General features: G+C 34.5%; 1 protein-coding gene across 3 annotated transcripts in view; it reads left to right on the forward strand.

The window, feature by feature from the left end:
- Positions 1 to 3,559: 3,559 nt before the first annotated feature.
- nmo (serine/threonine-protein kinase nemo) overlaps positions 3,560 to 19,008 on the forward strand; it is a 111,105-nt gene continuing 95,656 nt past the window's right edge. For all 3 annotated transcript variants that reach the window (XR_016316101.1, XM_089699459.1, XM_089699460.1), the window contains exon 1: positions 3,560 to 4,114. Coding sequence is in view for 2 of the 3 variants with exons in the window: in XM_089699459.1 (XP_089555585.1) it covers positions 3,918 to 4,114 (197 nt within the window). In the remaining variant the exon portion in view is untranslated. The remainder of the gene's footprint in view (positions 4,115 to 19,008) is intronic.

A 19,008-nucleotide genomic window follows, 5' to 3' on the forward strand; every position in this document is an offset into this window, starting at 1 on the left:
CGCAGGGGCAATATTGGAACAATCTCGGTTGGAGCAATTTCAGCTGTTCTCTAAATTGCCCCTGCTTGCCTATACAACTCCCAATTAAGAGGCCAATTAAAGGTGCAATTCCAATATTGCCCCTGCTGCAGGTATGTGAGTAGCCCGCATAAATTGAGCCAGTCCATTTCAGGTCTAAAATATGATAAAATGTACATAGACAATAATAATCACTTAGTATACTATAATATGAATAATGAATAGTCGGACTCGTTTTTTACTAAAATATTTTTGAATTGAACACTTTATCATGAATTTACTTCTATATATACAGATTGAGCTCAATAAAATACGTTTTTTTTAATGTGTTTTTGTTGTAACCGTATTATGATATATAAGATTGTTTTAAAAAAATTTATGAATACTAATCGCTATCCATTTATTCGAACGAAAAATATTTTAAAGCTATGATAAAGTGTTTAATTCCTAAATGTACAATACTCGCGTAACAATACATGAGCCGTAAGCACTATATGTTATTAACTGTATATTTTTTTCTTTGTATGATATCTAACCAATGTCTTTTTTAAATATTTCCTGTATTATAATATTCTAATATAATTATTTATTATGCTGATATTATTGCAAGTCTTTTTTGTGCTAGACTAATATGGAAAAGCAGTTTTTATTTTATTTATTTTAATTACTGCAGAATATTATTATGCCATAATGTAATAATTGGAATCAAAAAAGCAATATGTCTTTGTTACTATACCCCCTCTACCTGTTTTCAATAGCTAAGTTTTTCATAGCTTTTCCTTCCAAACATACGTTCCAAATAAGATATAGATTAAAATTGTTTGTAAAAATCACCCAATGACGTCACAAAAAAGCAATACAACTATTCTTCTTTGGAACGTATTTCGCTGTATTTCGGTTGTGTTAATATTACGAATGATTAACTTTGTTGTGAAATAATTACTGTAGTTTAAAGCTTCCAATATAACCTAAATAGCATTCATTTTTATCCTTACATAAGTTTTATGTTGCATGTTAACTTAGTTGATTTTAAATGTCTGTAAAAACTCTTGTTTATATGTCTAGTTATTGTAAAACCCTTGTATTTTATATTTTATTGAACTTATTATACTTAGGGCCGATTTTTCAATGCTTGAATAAAACTTATCCGTCCAATAAAGTATTACACGATAATATTAAAATGTCACGTATACTGTCAAATACGGGCAATTAGAATACGTTTTTAAAATGGTAGTTTTATACATTATTCGACGAATAAGTTTTATCCAAGCATTGAAAAATCGGCCCTTATACCTTTTGTTACAAGAACTAAAGTGCAATCTTCTCATGCCATATAATATTGTATTACAACGTGTTTCGGATATATTTTTGGAGTGTGAATTAGAAAAATCGGTAGTTATTTTGTGAGTTGGTTTATTAGGTCCTAAAAATAGCGAACTTAAGGATTTTTTCTTCGTATGAAACGGTTGTACGGATTTCGATATTCATTATTTTTAATTAGGGATGGAATTCATTTATATAAAATCCATTAAATCATAAAAAATATCCAAAAATAATTTTGTTGAAAAAAATGGAAAAAAAATTTTTTTTTCTGTATTGTAATCGTATTGCAAGGATATGTCAACCCCATTTTGAAATCTTATGATTTTATAATTAATATGTTTTATATTACGAGGCACGTTGTTAGATTTACAAATGATGTATTTTGTAGGTATGTTTCAATATTTAAGGTACTTCATATAGTGAACATATATCTTTGTGGATCGTTGTAAGGTATATTTTGTACTAGCCACGTAAATGTTGTATAACACAATGTGATTCTCTGTGATAAAATAATTAATATTTATTATTTTTTTGTTTTATTTTCCCGAATTCTCGATCCGAAAAATCAAATAAAAGAATATGAGGCATAGAACTTCATACTCATAACAACAATTTATATATATTACCAAGATATTACCCTCTAATTCCCTCTTTCCTTCCCTTGAATGTATGCAGTTTGGTCAATATTCAAAAAAATCAGTATCAACATTTGATAAAAATCGATTCAATTAACTACGTAACCAAATTATTTTATTTGTGAGGTATATATTTAATATTCATCTTTATGTCTGTGTTGCAACTTGCATCATCATCTAAATAAAGTAAACAGGTGCAATTTTGAAAAATGTGACAATTTTTAATTTTTTATTTTTTTTAATTAGTACTTAGGTAGGTAATTATTGTCATTTGCAATTTGTTTTTACCTTATACAAGAATGTTGTGAATAGAATCAAAAATTTATTTTATTTACCTATGGTTTTTAGAAACACATGGAAAATAAATCCTTATAAAGTAAACTTAAACTAAAATGAGTAAAAAAAATTTGGAAAATCCAAAAGTGCACGCCTCATAATTTTTTTTAATAAATATTTATTAATTATTATTTTTGTTTATTTAATAACAATTAAACCACATCGAATCAGACCCTGACAAATGAAAGGGTTCTATTCCTGAGCATACTCAAGCGTAAGAGAAAAAAAAAGACTCGATTAGTAAAGTATTTCGGTCGCTATCGTGTTAACAAGAAAAAGGATCCGCACATACAGACACACGGACGTCCAAGACAGAACTTTTTTAAACTGTTTTTTAGGGTTCCGTAGCCAAAATGGCAAAAACGGAACCCTTATAGTTTCGTCATGTCCGTCTGTCCGTCTGTCCGTCTGTCCGTCTGTCACAGCCGATTTACTCGGAAACTATAAGTACTACAGTGATGAAATTTGATGGGAATATGTGTTGTATGAACCGCTACAAAAATATGACACTAAATAGTAAAAAAAAGAATTGGGGGTGGGGCCCCCCATACATGTAACTGAGGGATGAAATTTTTTTTTTCGATGTACATACCCGTGTGGGGTATCAATGGAAAGGTCTTTTAAAATGATATAAAGTTTTCTAAAAAACATTTTTCTTAAAGTGAACGGTTTTTGAGATATCAGCTCTCAAAGTCGTAAAAAGTATGTCCCCCCCCCTCTATTTTTATAACTACGGGGTATAAAATTCTAAAAAAAATAGAGGTGATGCATGCTAATTAACTCTTTCAACGATTTTTGGTTTGATCAAAGTATCTCTTATAGTTTTTGAGATAGGTTGATTTAACTGTAATTTATTATATTTGCTGCTACGGAACCCTTTGTGCGCGAGCCCGACTCGCACTTGGCCGGTTTTATTAACTAGTTTAAATAACAAAAATGACATCAAAAATATCATGAACGTTAAAAATAGTGTTTTTTCTTAATATGTGTGTGTATGTATTATCTTACAAGTGCAATGTATGATACATAAAGACATTTTAAGTTTGAAAAATCAGATGTTTTGCGCGAAGTGACAGTAGTACCCACCTCAACGCTTCGCTTATGAGGCGTGCAAAAACAAGCGAAGTCAAAAGCAAAGCCAACTTAGCAAAGCAGCTGTTCATTGCGTCGTCGCCATTGTTGTTTTCTATCTCGCTCATTCATTGCTTCTTCCCCCGACCCCCACCCGCCTGCCGCCCCATCAGTCGCGCTCGATTCTCGCTACGTGTGGACGTTTTGCGTGTATCTTTTAAGAAACCATTACCGTGTTATCCTTTGTCCTGAAATATTAAAATATAGTTCGTAACAAATACACGCGTAGCGTGTACTAAATATTTAGTTAAAATAACCTACCGTTCGTACAAATAACTGGTGAAATTGACAGGTGACCGTTCGTGTAGTGTGCGCTCAGTAATCAGTTAGTGATTCCCGCATAGTCGTTCGAGCATGAATAATATAGAAGCAACCGGTAACAGCGTCGCGTGTCAACCGGGAGAGGCTTGGTGATAGAGCAGTGTCGGGGTTAAAGCGTTGAGCGTGTGATGAGTCTGCGGTGACGGCGGTTGGATGGCGGCTGTAAGCGGACCAGCGCGGCACTCTCGCGTCTCGATGAGTGTGTCCATGTCGCTGATGCAGGGCGGTACGCAGAGTGCGCCCCAGGGCGCCATCCTGGCGGCGGCGGCGCCCTACTACCAAACGCCGGCCATCCCGACCGACGTGCAGCCCGACAGGCCTATAGGCTACGGCGCCTTTGGAGTCGTATGGTAAGTCATGTTGCTTTCAAACAAAGCCTAGTGTGGAATGTTATAGTTTGTTTTAATATTTTCATTTAAAAATCAGCAGGAAATTTTGACAGACTGAGTCATTGAAATATAGATAAAATAAAACAAAATAACAACAAATTAATAGACAACAGCAATAATTATGTTTTGAATTATTCATCACATCACACCTTTTTTTTAAATAAATCGCTTTATCAATAAATTTAATTTTACCAATTTCATTGAAATTTAGTGAGCATTTTCAAATTCTTTTTCTACACAAATTATCATGGATGGTTATGGTTTCTAATAATAGACCTGAACAGGCGAACAGCAAAATGCATATTTATTGAATTTAAGACATTATTTTTCATTGATCTTGCCAATTGTAAAACTTTTCTGTTTATCACATCAGCTGATGATTATCTTTTCAATATTCAATAACTCCCAGTTATAAGATACCTATGAGAGATGATGAAATCTTGATGAGATGAAAAATCATTGAACATATTATTTTTCTCATGTTAAATTTATGAAATCTTCTTATATATAAAAATGAATCGCAAAATGTGTTGGTAAGCGCATAACTCGAGAACGGCTGAACCGATTTCGATAATTCTTTTTTTATTATATTCCTTAAAGTACGAGGATGGTTTTTATGTAAAGAAAACGTAAATATTATTTACCACGGGCGAAGCCGGGGCGGACCGCTAGTATCTAAATAAATCTTACAAACAAGTTGAAGGGGCTATTTATCTATGAATTCTACAATTTTGTCAATCATTGTGGAGTAACTCAATTTCTGATCAATGAAAAACATATTTAAGCAAATGAAATACCTGAGCTGAGTGATAAATTGAAAAATTATTTGTGTAAAAATTACCTGAGTTTGCAATAAGTATGGACACCTGGCTCGAAGTGATAAGGCAAGTGGGAATAACATTGGCTATTGTCATTAACTCACAATGCTTCTCATCACAAACACATTGAAAGTAACAATTACTTAATGTGTGCCTATTGAAACTTGATTGCAAACAAAACTATGGTCACTGCTACTCGTTATAACTACAGCTAGGTTCTGTTTGGGAAATTTGTTGAATATTTGTTTTATTTCTATCTAATATTATTGTTTCTATGATGTTTATAATGCTTTATATTTTTGGTGTTGTTCTTTTGTTGTTTAAGTAATTTTTTATTGTAATTTTATTGAAAACTATGTGTAATTTCTGAAACTAAAGTTATGTAACTGTGTTATTATGACATTCAGAAGTCACAAAAATTTCAATGTAAAAAATTCAGACATCTACAATATATTTTCAAGTTCATGCCATAAGTTATGGCATCATTAAATTATGTAGTTACAAGCATTTAAAAGTTGAACAGTTTACAACATGTGCGCCAAGTTAGCGTTCGCCGTTTCTAACTGCAGCCCTCTGTAAACACGTGGTGTTTGTGTCTACCTGTCGAGGCGTATTCGAATCAGCGTGGAAGGCATAAGAGTGATTTTCAATATTCATGTATCTTGCTATCGAATGCACGTCACAATCTGTGAAGACGTCGTTCGATTTTGCGCCTTACTACCATAAATTTAGCTCGCTTTTCATTCGACTGCGGGCTGGCTGTTGACGAAATGCAGTCACCGCGTGTATTGTTAAAACGACCCAACGGTTGTTGTGTTAAGGTTTAATTTTGGCCGTGATAAGTATTGCGGTCTAGTGTATTGCGAGGGTTGTTGAGTATAGGTGGATGCTTTGTGTAGATTCGTTGTGCGTACGTAGCTGTAGGACCGAGGCAGCGAGGGCGCTCGTTGATTGTGTGAACGACCGCGAGTAGGGAGGCGTACTTGATTATTCCGAGACCGCGTCGATCGCCGGTCGAGGGCCCTAAAATCCTGCCCGGAGTCTGCACAACGCTCACGTCTGCTCGTTGAATGCGAATAAGGACCCTCTAGCTTTTCGACTTATTTTCTAAGTTTTTTTTCCCTCAATCCCAAGAAATTTTGAGCCGTTTCTCGAACGGTAATCTAAATGCGAACTTCTTCCTAAGAATTCTAGTATTATCGCATTTGTGCTATGTTAAGCAAATATTTAACTAAGGTTATAAAAAAGCATTGGAAACATTTGTGAACAATATTTATTTATGACCTACTAAGTTATTTATGCTGGTTTTGAAAAAGCTAGAGGAAATGCAACTTTTACAGCGCAATAAACTTGAGAAACGGCCTTATTAAAAGAATCAATTTTATTGACTCCTACACTCTACCTTTTACTTGTTCGAATATTAAAATTTATCTTTAGTTTTATTTCATTAAAAAATATGTTAATAAAGCTTTTTATTTAGATAACCTGGTGGACACGGTTTATATGGAAAATGCGATTTAAATATGTTATTAGTTTGGGTTGGGTAAGGTTGAGTTGTTTACATTCCTGCATAATACAAAAACGTGTAAAATCAACCCATTTATCCGAAGTATTGCAAACAAATTTCTTTTCACTTCGAATATTCCGTTGTTAGTAGTTAACTTATAATTTCTGTTCTGATAAAATCTGATATCTCTACTAGACGCAACATATTTCTGAGAATTTCACCGAGGGCGGAACGATAACTGCCATATTATGGAACTTTTTCCAGCTTATATTTTTATACTATGCCATTGATAGTTTCCGGAAGAAAGTCTTTGTATCGGAATCTCTTAGAATAACCTTCTGTTTTGTATTGCCAATTTACTATTACTAGTCCCTTTACTTGGAAACGGTAAGGGCCGGTTCCGTCGCTCGTTATATTATGTCCCTGATAGCTTATTTTAACATTTTCATACATTATTTGTCAAGATAACTGACAGACAAGCTCAAGGGCGTTGCGAAAACGGCCCTAACTGGTTCAAATAACTACATAACTAAAGAAAAAAGTACGATTCGTCGATCGTCGCGTGTGAAATACCCAGGGCACGGTGGGATGGGTCGAGTACATTAATTAGGAGAGGATGGGCTGATTGATTGGGCTCGGCACACTGCACCCAGCTCGACTGATGCCTACGCCTTGGATCTTAATCGATCGACCGGGGTACTGCCATTTGCGGATAAAATATTGCCAGTCAGACATATTGAGACGGAGCTAAGACAAGATTTAGTGTAAAAAATATTGTATAATTTATAAAGTGGAGCATAGAACGTATGTATCCCTTTTTGAAGTTGGTTAGTAATGAATGGCCATAAACTAATAACTTGTCAGTAATAACTTAATCGTTTTGCAAACAATTCTGAATTAATTTGAGTTTAACACCAGTAATTTGTGAATAAACAGCTCATGAATAATAAATATTGGATTGGAAGATATAAATTAAAACGCCAAAGCTAGGTTTCAAAAGGTTGCGAAGATTAATTGTTCTCGTTAATCATTATTATTGCTTTAATCGTAAATGCTTACTGAATATCTTCTTATATATAAAATTCTCGTGTCACAATGTTAGTCTGCATACTCCTCCGAAACGGGTGGACCGATTCTCATGAAATTTTCTGTGCATATCGGGTAAGTCTGAGAATCGGCCAACATCTATTTTTCATATGTACCACCGGCGAAGCCGGAGCGGGCCGCTAGTCTTATATATAAAAATGAATCGCAAAATGTGTTGGTAAGCGCATAACTCAAGAACGGCTGAACCGATTTCGATAATTCTTTTTTTATTATATTCCTTGAAGTACGAGGATGGTTCTTATGTAGAGAAAACGTAAACATGTACCACGGGCGAAGCCGGGGCGGACCGCTAGTAAACTATAAAGATCTGGCAACAATAAATAATGTTAAAGGAAGTTGTATGTTATCGTAGCATCGATACTGCAAATGTAAAATATTATGCAGAAAGAATAATACGTAAACTGGATCGTGTGTGTTTTTCATTTCCATTTCGTCTGATTAAATTATCATCGTTCCTCGTTTCAATAATGTTTTACGTAGAAAATTTTAAACGGAACTTCTGAAGTGGGTAAAAATACACTTGGAATTTTCTCCTCAAATATTTTACATTCATCTTCTTTAGAGATTCTTACTTTTAGTTCATGTAGTTATTTCGCAAAATAGCACTGTATTATTTACTTTAAGCCGATGAATTCATTCAATCTAAGTTTCGGGATTCCTTACGAAGCACTTGATTACTATTTGTGCACTCCAATTTTCCCTGATGCCTTCACAATTGAGCCGTCGCTTAGTTGGATCAAAGTCTTATTTGCTTCAGCCGTAACTTGAATTACAAAAAAACACCGTTGAAGGTTCGTTTGAAATCTTTTTTAATCTCTCACAGGAATTTCTACCTGACTCTCTTGAGATTTTTTGTAAAGTTTAGATTCTGGTGGATGGTATGCAGAATTCGTATTTATAATTGTTTTAATTTCTAGAAACCGTTATGTTTAGTATTATGACGTTAATAATATAGCGTTGCAGCTATAATAAGCTCATATGACCCCATCTGTAGCGAGTATAATGACTTTAATAATTATTCACTTGTTTCGCCCGCGTTTTAGCTCTTGTGCATTTCAAATAACTAACTACCTATTCACAGAACAGCAGTTTCACTTTACGAAATTTTAATTCCTTATTTCACATCCTTTGAGCATTCAAACATTCTCGTGGAACAAATTAATATGTAACTGCCCATCTGTCAATAATTTACGAAAACATCATCTCCAGTGGTTTAGAAATGAAAATGAATATTATAAATGTTTAGACAAACGATAGTTATTTTCGCATTTATTATTTTAACCTGGATATAAATGGCCAACGATTATTTGCACTGTAATCTACCTAAGAACCATACCACCGACCACGGCCAAATATGAATTAATATGTAGTACGTTGTAGGTACTAATAACTAATGAAACTAATAACCCGAACCGGTTTTAGCACCGCTGGCTATCAATAAGCGTTATCAATAACAAATTTATGGCTAGGATATGAAACTGGGAACGTGCGTGTGGCGGAAGCATTGCGCCGCTCGCAACGGGGTCACACCGGCTTGACGTGACACAAATGTAGATTGTAGATGTTTGGGATATACCGTAGTACAGTGTAGATAGTAGATAGATAAGATACGCTCGTTAATAATTAAATGTGCAGTGCATTTTGTAGAGGCTAGGAAAGAAAGCGATACGTTACGTTCGTATATTCTGTAGCGCATAGAATAATTGTGGTACGCATTGAGATTGTGAAATAGTCCTAGCTTAGTGCGTGTGTCGTATAATGAAATGCGAATGAAAAATAAATATTGCATTCTGTATGATAATGTATGAAGCATTAGCGATTTTGCACTCAACTTTGTTTCAAATCAATTAGTTAATCGGTAGTCGGTACCGTCTTCAAACAAGTTTTAGCGCACAATTGTCGTTCTTGACGGCATACCACAGCTTTGGGATCAACAGGATATTATGAGCAAAGTAAAGATCTCTATACAAATAATCGTCACTTATGTTATAGTGCTCCGCTGCCTACATACTGCACTTTGCCTCGCAAATTGAGCCACAATCCATATCTGATACAATAAACGGTTCGCAGCGTCGTCACTGTCGATAATTGGCCGTGTGAAAGCAGATACGGCATGGTAAAGAGTTGTAAAGATTTTATCTCGCAGCTCGTCACTCTCGCTTGCATGATCAGAGTTCGTCGGCACGATGAATTGCCAATGTTTTTGTTCGACCACAAAAAGATGCGTGTCCTTACAGTGTATGGAATAAGTATGGGAATTTTAATTGCGCCTCTGCATGGGACAGGTCAGGTAGTTGCAACTTGAAGTGGTTTACTCTGAATGAGTTTTTGGCTAAGGATGTCAGGCAATGAATTTTGTAGTAAACAATAGTTTTGTAGACCATATTTAAGACCCCACTAACACACAAGGGCCTACAAAAAGTTTTCTAAAGGGCTAAAAAGCTGTTCCTACTTACTTTGGTATACGCTACTTTTTAGCTGAACGTACTTAGAAATTATATAGTTTATTGTAAAAATATTGTAACAACAATCTATCTGAATTAATTTCTAGTGTCATTATTGAACTCAAAGTCAAAACAATCGCCAGCCATATCACAAACATAACGGAACCGCCGTCGACTGGGCAAAAAAGTTTACCAAGTAATTAACAATATTATTTTCTATAAAACATGGCGGATGTGCGTAATTCGCGGATCGTTATCGTGCCATTGACATTCGCGTATTTATATTTCCTACTGTTTGATGTAGCGGTCGCTGAATTTCAGTTTACATCTGCCCATCGCTTGTATGTTTATTGGCATATCACGGATCGTATACGATGAGTATTAAAATTATTATATGTTGAACGTTCGCACTTGTGATTTGGTTGGCTGTTGGCATGTTATTAGATGCAACTTTGTAGCAGGTTAGGTTCAGTAGTACAGGCAGAATAAGATTAATTTAAACCTTGGTGAAGTGTTGTTTTTGTATTTGTACAGAAATATATATTGAAATTTATTCATGTCTACAGTAAACATAATTAAGGTGGGAATTAAACGGGCAATATTAATTAAAATCTAGATTGAAATGCTTGTTCTGAAAATAGACATTGTTAAGTTGTCACGGTGATTCCTCGCCAATGTTAACTTTATGCTGTAAAATGATCGAGGTAATAACTTGATACCAAAGTTATATTTTATCTTAACTTTGACCCACTTGAGTATTCTAGAAAAGTTTGTTTCTAATATTTAGTAGAAATAACACTTTTATCATAAAAATACAAGAAATTAAATAAACTTTCTTAATATTTCGTGTTTTTTATACTAGGTTAGGCTTTCGTTTGAAGTTACTGATAAACAGTTATTGAATTAATCAATACGTTGATACATATTACACCTCATGTACCTAAATACCTAATAGAGAGTAAATATACTAAATAGCAACCACTATTGACCACGCCACAGTGGCCAACATGGCCAATATTTATCAACACAAAATTGAATTGCCTTCAACTTATTTTTTTTGATACAGTTTTATTTTATAAGCCTAACATTTAATAAAAAAATATTAAATCAAAACATGAAAACAAAATGAAGGAGTAATGTTTCTCCATATCAATAAAAAGAGACTTGACCCTTGTGTCTCGGCTGAACTGACGACCTTTATACTTTATACATTTCCAATGGAAACTAATTTAATTTTATATTTTTATTCGAGACATTTCTGTGTAGGTATATCCATCTACATATATATTTAAATAAGAACAATAAAATTAAAAGGACCATGTCAAAATCTTCACAAAGCTTTGTCGTTTTATTTTCATAAATAAAAAGTTTCCATATCATTGTTTAATCAAAAGCGATTTCAAAATTTCAGAATATCAAAATATCAAAATACTTTACGATTATTGCAATAACAAGTTACATTTGCCGACAGCTTTGCCCCACGGGTTCGTTATTGATGTTTGTTTTGCTGATTCACAATATTTATGAATAATGGAATCAATTTTCAACTAAATCTGAGCCCCAGAAATGTTTTTTTAATAAAGTTTCCGAAATATTGACTCCAATTTGAGGTCTTCGTGTTATTGACCCATGTAATTATGGCTTGATGCTCTAATTAACTTTAAAGTGGCTATTAGAAGGAATTGTAAGTTTGGTAATTGCGGATATGTATTCTGTACAAAAAAAAACATATTAAATTGAATAAACCATTTGTTGCGACGCAGCAGACATTTCTTTGTATTCATTTATTTATAAGCTCACTGTAGCGGACTTTAAATTCTTATTTTTCTCATTTAATAGTTAAAGAAACCAGCAAAACTATTGTCTGATTGTTACGCATGCCCAATCATGGCATTTAAATTAGCCACAGCAATCAGGCATGATGTCAAAAGCATACACGTGTAAGGATTCAAAATGCACATTAATCTTCAAACGCAGCTTTAGATGTCGGTTCGTTTCGAAATACATAATGACCTCGTATCTAACTGGCAATTAGGTTAGTGTTACATCATTGATGTGACTTGTCTAATTAAATAGAATTAACTTATGATGCCACTGAACCTAATTAAAGCTAGGTATGTACCTTCCACGCGCCTAGTGACGACTGTCAACTTAATTTTTACGTAACGCAGTATTCGACAAACGTACGCTCAATTTAACGTGTTCAGAATTTGTCTAATTCGGTTTTTCGTAAATTAGTTCCGTGGGGTTTTGTTTTGTATCCAGCGGGCGCGGGGAGGCGTGGGCGGGAGGACGACGCAATAATTTTTGTCCTCAGTCCCACCCGGGGGCATTCCAGCCTTGCTACGACTTACCCGGCCAGAGCTATATAATACTGTAGAGTGTAGAGGTACGAGGCGAACGATATCACGCTGTGTAACTACTGGGAAACATAATGACGTGTGAAGGCTGTTGTAAATTACCGTAATGTGATATGCCGACCGGCTCCGATGCGGTGTTTAAAATAAATTACATTTAACAAGTCGATAGGTTTGGGCGATAGCCTCTTTTCGTAATAGAACACCGACGTATAAGCTTTAGTGCGAGATCGTGTATGCTTTTTAATTTCCATTGTTGGTATGGGATGTTTTATGTTAAATTAAAATAATGGATCTTTGTTCTTCCAATCTGTATGTATAAACATAGAACCACAATATACAGATTCAACCAGTAGGGAAACTTCATACAACGCGTTCGATTTGGCTCACGCACATGGGTAATCACAATTGACAGATATAAGAATACCCTGACTTGTCCTAAAATTTTATATTACCGTTTTGTTCATACTTATTTTTGTAACTAAATTAAATAGGTATGTACTTTATGATGCTATGGTAACGACTCGTTTCTGTATAGTCTATAGTCACATACTTTCACGTTTTATTTGATTTAATACTTGACAAAATTGCTTGTAACGCGGATACACATTAATAATAAATAAAAGAATATACTTTCTCTAAATATATTGGCTATAAATGTGCCCATTTTCAAACACGGAAATAGGTAAGAATATTTTTTTGACTATTGTCACTACAAGCTTATCTTCATGATATTATTTAGTTTGTATTTTTGTGTCTACAACTCAAAATAAAATATTTTTCTATGGTTTTTTTATACATATTGTTGAACATAGAAAAACACCAGTAGGTCTTGTCTTTCTACTAGTAATTATTACATACCTACTGTATCGTCTAATAAACAATTCTCCACTACTAATTCAATTTACGAAAGCATCAAAAGTCTTCATCCATCGCACGCAGCTCTATCACGCAGGCCGGTCTCCACTGTGGGGGTCTCGAAGGACCTTGCAGCGTATCAATCATATCTATGTATAATTTATAACAGTCACGAAGATATCGTATTTGGTAACCTTTTAAGGGTATGGAATTGGATACCTATACTGCCGTCCTTTAACTAAAAAGCCGTTAACCAACAAATGGTCAATTTTCAGTTTTAAATGTAGGGTGACAGAGTTCAAAATTCTCTATCTTTCTGTCTAAGAATCATTTCTCTAGCATTAATAGTTAAAGAGATATGAAAATATTGTAAGCCGTTAAATAACACAATTTTCAGCGATTCCATAACTTGAAAGCGTCTAACCAACACTACTTCGCTAAATTTCCTTTAAAGTACCTTAACCGCCAGATTTAATAATTATTTTTTAGCTTTTTACTTGACTAAAAGTACGTTATCAGATTATACTTGACTATAGGGACGCAAATGGACTATAACTGCTTTATGATAAGCTTTCATATAACTATTCCAATGGAAATCCTTACCTTATTTGCAGTTACTCGCCCTTAACGCTTTTTTAGTTAAGTAATTTTATTTAGGACAAATTCTAATAACACTTTTTTGCTTAGCTACAAAGCAGCTAACCCTCATTTTTTAGCTAAAAGGCAGTTATCCGATTCTGGTGATGCATCAGTTTTGGGGATGAGAGTGAGGATGAAATAATGTCGCCCCCAAGCAGAGTACCGATTGCTATTGATGTTCTTTTACAAGACGTATTATTTCTGATCAAGTTTACTAAGTTTTAAACAATCTAGCAGCTAAATTACGGAAAATATAACAAGTCAAAGTTACGAAAATTTGGTAGGTAATGGTCACGACAGTGCGAACTTTCAATCGTACTTCTCTGTTTAGACTCTGATTTGTCTCTGTAACCGAGAAAGAATACATAGGCAGTCTATACTATGTATTTAATTTTTAAAACGATTTATTAATTATGTAATTTACCCCTTGGGTGGAATAAGTAATCGACTGTCAAGCAATGTACAAGAGATGGTAATACAAAAATTGTTATGAGTACTATTTTTTCTTTTCTTTGTATTAGATTATTAAGATTTGTATTTTTTTACATGGTAGCAAATAAAAAGTTTTCTACCTCCTGCTATTTTCCACATATTCTGGTATATTATATTTTCTAAATGTGGATGAAAGACAAAGAGTCTTCTAATCATTTGATAAGCGGTTCTACCTTATTTATTAAGAGCATCCCACATGTAAGAGCTTGAAGCCCTATTGAAACCAGGGTGTTTTTTTTTTAAAAACCTCTTGCACAAGTCTTAATTTTTTTTTTCAGTTTATGTTTACATTGTTTGTGGTTCTATATTATGTACTCACATATCCGTGACTCGTATGATGGCTTCGCAGAAGAGTATTTATAAAATAACGTTATAATTGCAATTCTAAATGAAAATACGGTTCCAAAAAGAAAAGCGAGAAGATTTATCTATAATCTTAATCCCTTAATGAGCCTCTGTAATGAAATAAACGTGAACATGACGAGAAATAAACTATAAAGGTTAATTTTATCAACAACTTAAAAGAGTCATTTAGTAAAAGAGTTAAAATACTTGTTACTCACAAACAGACGCAAAAACCATTAATTTAGATAGTGTTTAAATCCTTAATACTTAAACCTAAAAGCTTTTGATCCTTTTCCTTTCCATTGGTTGACCTAGAGGATGTAATTCCCGAGAGCAAAGCCTCAGACAGCAGCAAATTTTTAACATTAGTAAGATTAAAATTTAGTACAACTATATAGAATCATAGTACAAAAGCATCTAAAAGCCCTTAACTGTTGATTATTAAGTTTTTGAAATTTAAATTAAAGCGAAAGTCATAGCTTAAAAGTAGTTATAGTAGCTTAACGACGTTTTAGGTAAGCATTTTATTACTAAATAAAAAAAAATCCCAAAATGAAAATAAAAATACTAAATTACTTAGCTAAAAAGTCGCTATGGTATGTTAACGGCCGTCTTGTCCAGTAAATAGTTAAAATTTTCAGATTATATGCTGAACTAAACGAGAAAAATTGAATTTAAAAATAAATTATAACAGTTTCTGGGTAAAAACTATTATTTATATATAATATAATTAAATTTCGATCGATGTATCTCACAATAATTATTCTAAGTGTCATAATTTTTAAGAAATAACGATTTCCGTGTTTTTTGCCATTTACTCGAAACTCACTTCGTGGGCTTAACGGCTTTCTAGTTAAAGGACGGCAGTATAGGTAGGTATACAGTTACGTTCGTAGGTAAATGTATTAGAATGACAAGTTCTGTTCGCCTGCTTATGATGGTTTTGGTAGATTGACGTGCTTCAAGAAAATTGTGGGTGAGTTTATGAAAAATTACATGCGTTAGAGCTAGCGCGCACGAGCAACTTTGTCTCCGCAACTATTTTGTCTCCGCAACTATTTTGTCTCTCCACCCATGGGCTAGTATGAAAGTGCGCGCACGTAGCGACGCAACTCCCCATACAAATTGATGGGAGAGACAAAATAGTTGCGGAGACAAAATTGCTCGTGCGCGCTAGCTCTTACAGGATTTATGAGTTTAAATTTCGTTGCATAAATAGTTTGTAATTTTATGTGTATGCCGTTAATTAACATCTAAACGTAGGCAAAAAGTACTTAATGAGTAGTAACTAGGTTAAATATTTATAATTGCTAGATTTTAATGCTGTGTTTGCAAATTGCAACTATATTTCAGCGCAAACGCAGATATTGTTGTTTATTTGATACTAGCTGTGCTCCGCGGTTTCACCCGCATTGCTCAGCTCTCTTGCTCTCAGCGCAGCTTCTTGGTCTTAGCGTGATGATATATAGCCTATAGCCTCCCTCGATACATGGGCTATCTAACACCGAAGGTATTTTTCAAATCGGACCAGTAGTTCCTGAGATTTGCGAGTTCAAACAAACAAACTCTTTAGTTTTATAATATTAGTATAGATTAATAATGTAGGTACCTTGATAATTTTCGCCACCAAACATTGGCACACGATTTTAACAATTAAAAGATTAAGTAAGTTAGATTTTTTCGGTGCTATATTACTTAATCGTCATTAAAATTTAGTAGAACGAATAATGTTATTGTTTACAATTGACGCCGGGTCATTCAGGGAAAGCGAGCTCAACAAAATAGCTTTATAATAGACGCTCTTGTTTCTCTATTTTATTTTTTGTGATCGCGCCGCGGAACTGGTATTGTTTCGCTATGAATAATTACGTAAGTGATCCACTTTGAAATTTATCGCCGGTAACGATGCTACTAAAAAAAACAGCTAACACGACACAACCATTATTATTTCACTAAGAAAACCCTTTGAAACGTTCGCATTCATTTCTTTTACCGCAGATGGTATCTTATCTTTGTACACAACAAAGGTAAGGTCGAAAGACTGGCCTATGCCCCTGGACAGCTTGAAGTAGCTCGCGTTTGAGATACTTATCAAGACGACAATTGTTAAGATTTAAAAGATTGAGCGTCGAAAAATGTTTGGTAGAAATATAAAATTCTACGCGCCCGTGGTCCTTTTCGTTAACGTGACGTAATCACGAATGCTAATGTTACTCCCAATCACGACAAGCAGAATTATATTCTGTGTCTAGTTGTCAGATATATTTGTATGCGGGGAGCGTGACCAAGTTTCCGTTTGGGACCCCATGTGAAAACGATTTACACAATGTCGAATTGCCTACCTGCGTTGCGAAACCCTCTCCTCGTCCCTCGAGCGGACCCGACCAGTTTCTAATAGCGCTCGGCTAATAAGGAAGATAACTGTACTTAGGGCTCCAATCCTTGTACCTGCTTGAGGCTTCACCATTATTTAACTACATTGCCGTATAGGATTTTTCTCCGAATATATTGCTGGTATTATATGCAGTGTAATTTCATTTGGAGATGTAACTAGTTAATATTATTAAATCTGGTTTTGCAAATGAATATCGTAATTAGGTAATTATGTTAAGTGGACTTAACATTATCGGCATGAGCGCATGTTTCCTCGAATATTTTACGAAATCTAGGTGGGTATTGTTTACAACGTAAACAAATTTCACAGTTCTGTTGGTAAACTTGCTTCGTTCGAGCGATTCGTATTCGCATTGTATAGAATTGTCAAATCAGCGATGCATCCGTTAACTGTTGAAATCCGGTCAAAACTTGGCGCTACGGTACTGCGGATTACAGTGGTGAGGCCATCGACCCACATAATATTTTCCTGAACGAAATGAAACACGAACTGCTCGTCTTCAGCACGTGTGATTGTTGGTAACGTGGCGCCGTAAAACGTGCTTCGACCTGAGTTATTTTAATACGTCGCGTTTAAATGTGTACTCTCTTTTGGTGTATTTATACAACTAATTGAAGCGAAATCGGCGTATAATTCGGTGGGCTTTTGTGCTTGAAGCTAACTGGTTTTGAATGTTATTTCTTTTTACTTGGTTTTAATAAAGGCTGGATTTGTGCCTAAGAGCTTTTCGCAGCTCATATGGGGATATTATAATGAGCAGATATTCACAATGTCTGCATTCGATCGTTATAACAGTGGCTAGGTGCAAGTCACGTTTGACTATTCAACTCACGACACGGCTCTCTTTTACTTGCGGAACTATAAAAGTGCACTTATCCGGATTTCTTAGTGGCGTTAAAATTTCTTGACCTCGATTGCTGCACCAGTCACGTGTCGCAAAGGATCCTTTAGCGTAGCCTTGATGCGACTACCGTGTTAAGGTGAATTTTAATATGACTAAAAAGTATGATTACCGTTAATCGCATTTATTTTTAGCAACTTTAAAGCTTCCAATATTACTTGTTCTGTAGTATTGGCTATCGACTATTTCAAATTAAATTTTCAAGAATTCTATCCATTTTGGATTAGTCGCTATTCAGGTTTTATGCGTGAGAAGCAGTGACAAACGGTAACGTTTCTAAAATCTGCTAAAGTAGTTCTGTATCAGAAGTTTACTGGCATAATAATTTTATAGTATGATATTTTATTTAAGAACCGAAGACGATAGAATAAAGTTTATATGTAATTAAGGTTAAACGCGCATGTATTGATGTGTAGCGATACACTTTCGCACGATACCCGCGTGTAATTTTATTTTCCGTCCATAGCCATACATCTAGAACGAAGGAATTACATTAGCGATGCGATCAGCTCGCTCAAGTTAAATGAATAACGCCGGAGCCAAGCGGAGCACATCTGAGGGCGAGATCGAATCTTTGATAATTGCATCTGGCGCGGAATACATAAGGCAGATGGACTGGAGTCTATACTCTATAGCCTGTAGTAGTCTTTAGTAGTTATACGTTACTTTTCCGAATGAAGGAACTAATTGAGTTGGACGTGTGGCGCCAATGATTGCAGTTTTAGTAGATCTTATGTGTGTGGGAGGTTGATTTGCTACTACGAAATTCGTGAGCGAATAAACTATATATGAGAAGGTTATTAAATAAAGATTATCCGTTGTGTCTTTGATCTAATTTATTGGATTTAGTAATATTGGGTCGTGATCTTGGAGACATAGTTGACTCATTGTAGGTACGAAATGGAAAATGATGCAATTCGTATTGGAGCGTGTTCTACGAAATCAATATCTGAATTTGATTTCAATAGTAGGTACCTAATAGTTCTTGGTAA

This window comes from Colias philodice, chromosome 9, assembly GCF_061535455.1.
Source record: "Colias philodice isolate Cphi_HAF_F1 chromosome 9, ilColPhil1 Martin Lab GWU primary, whole genome shotgun sequence".
NCBI lineage: Eukaryota > Metazoa > Arthropoda > Insecta > Lepidoptera > Pieridae > Colias > Colias philodice.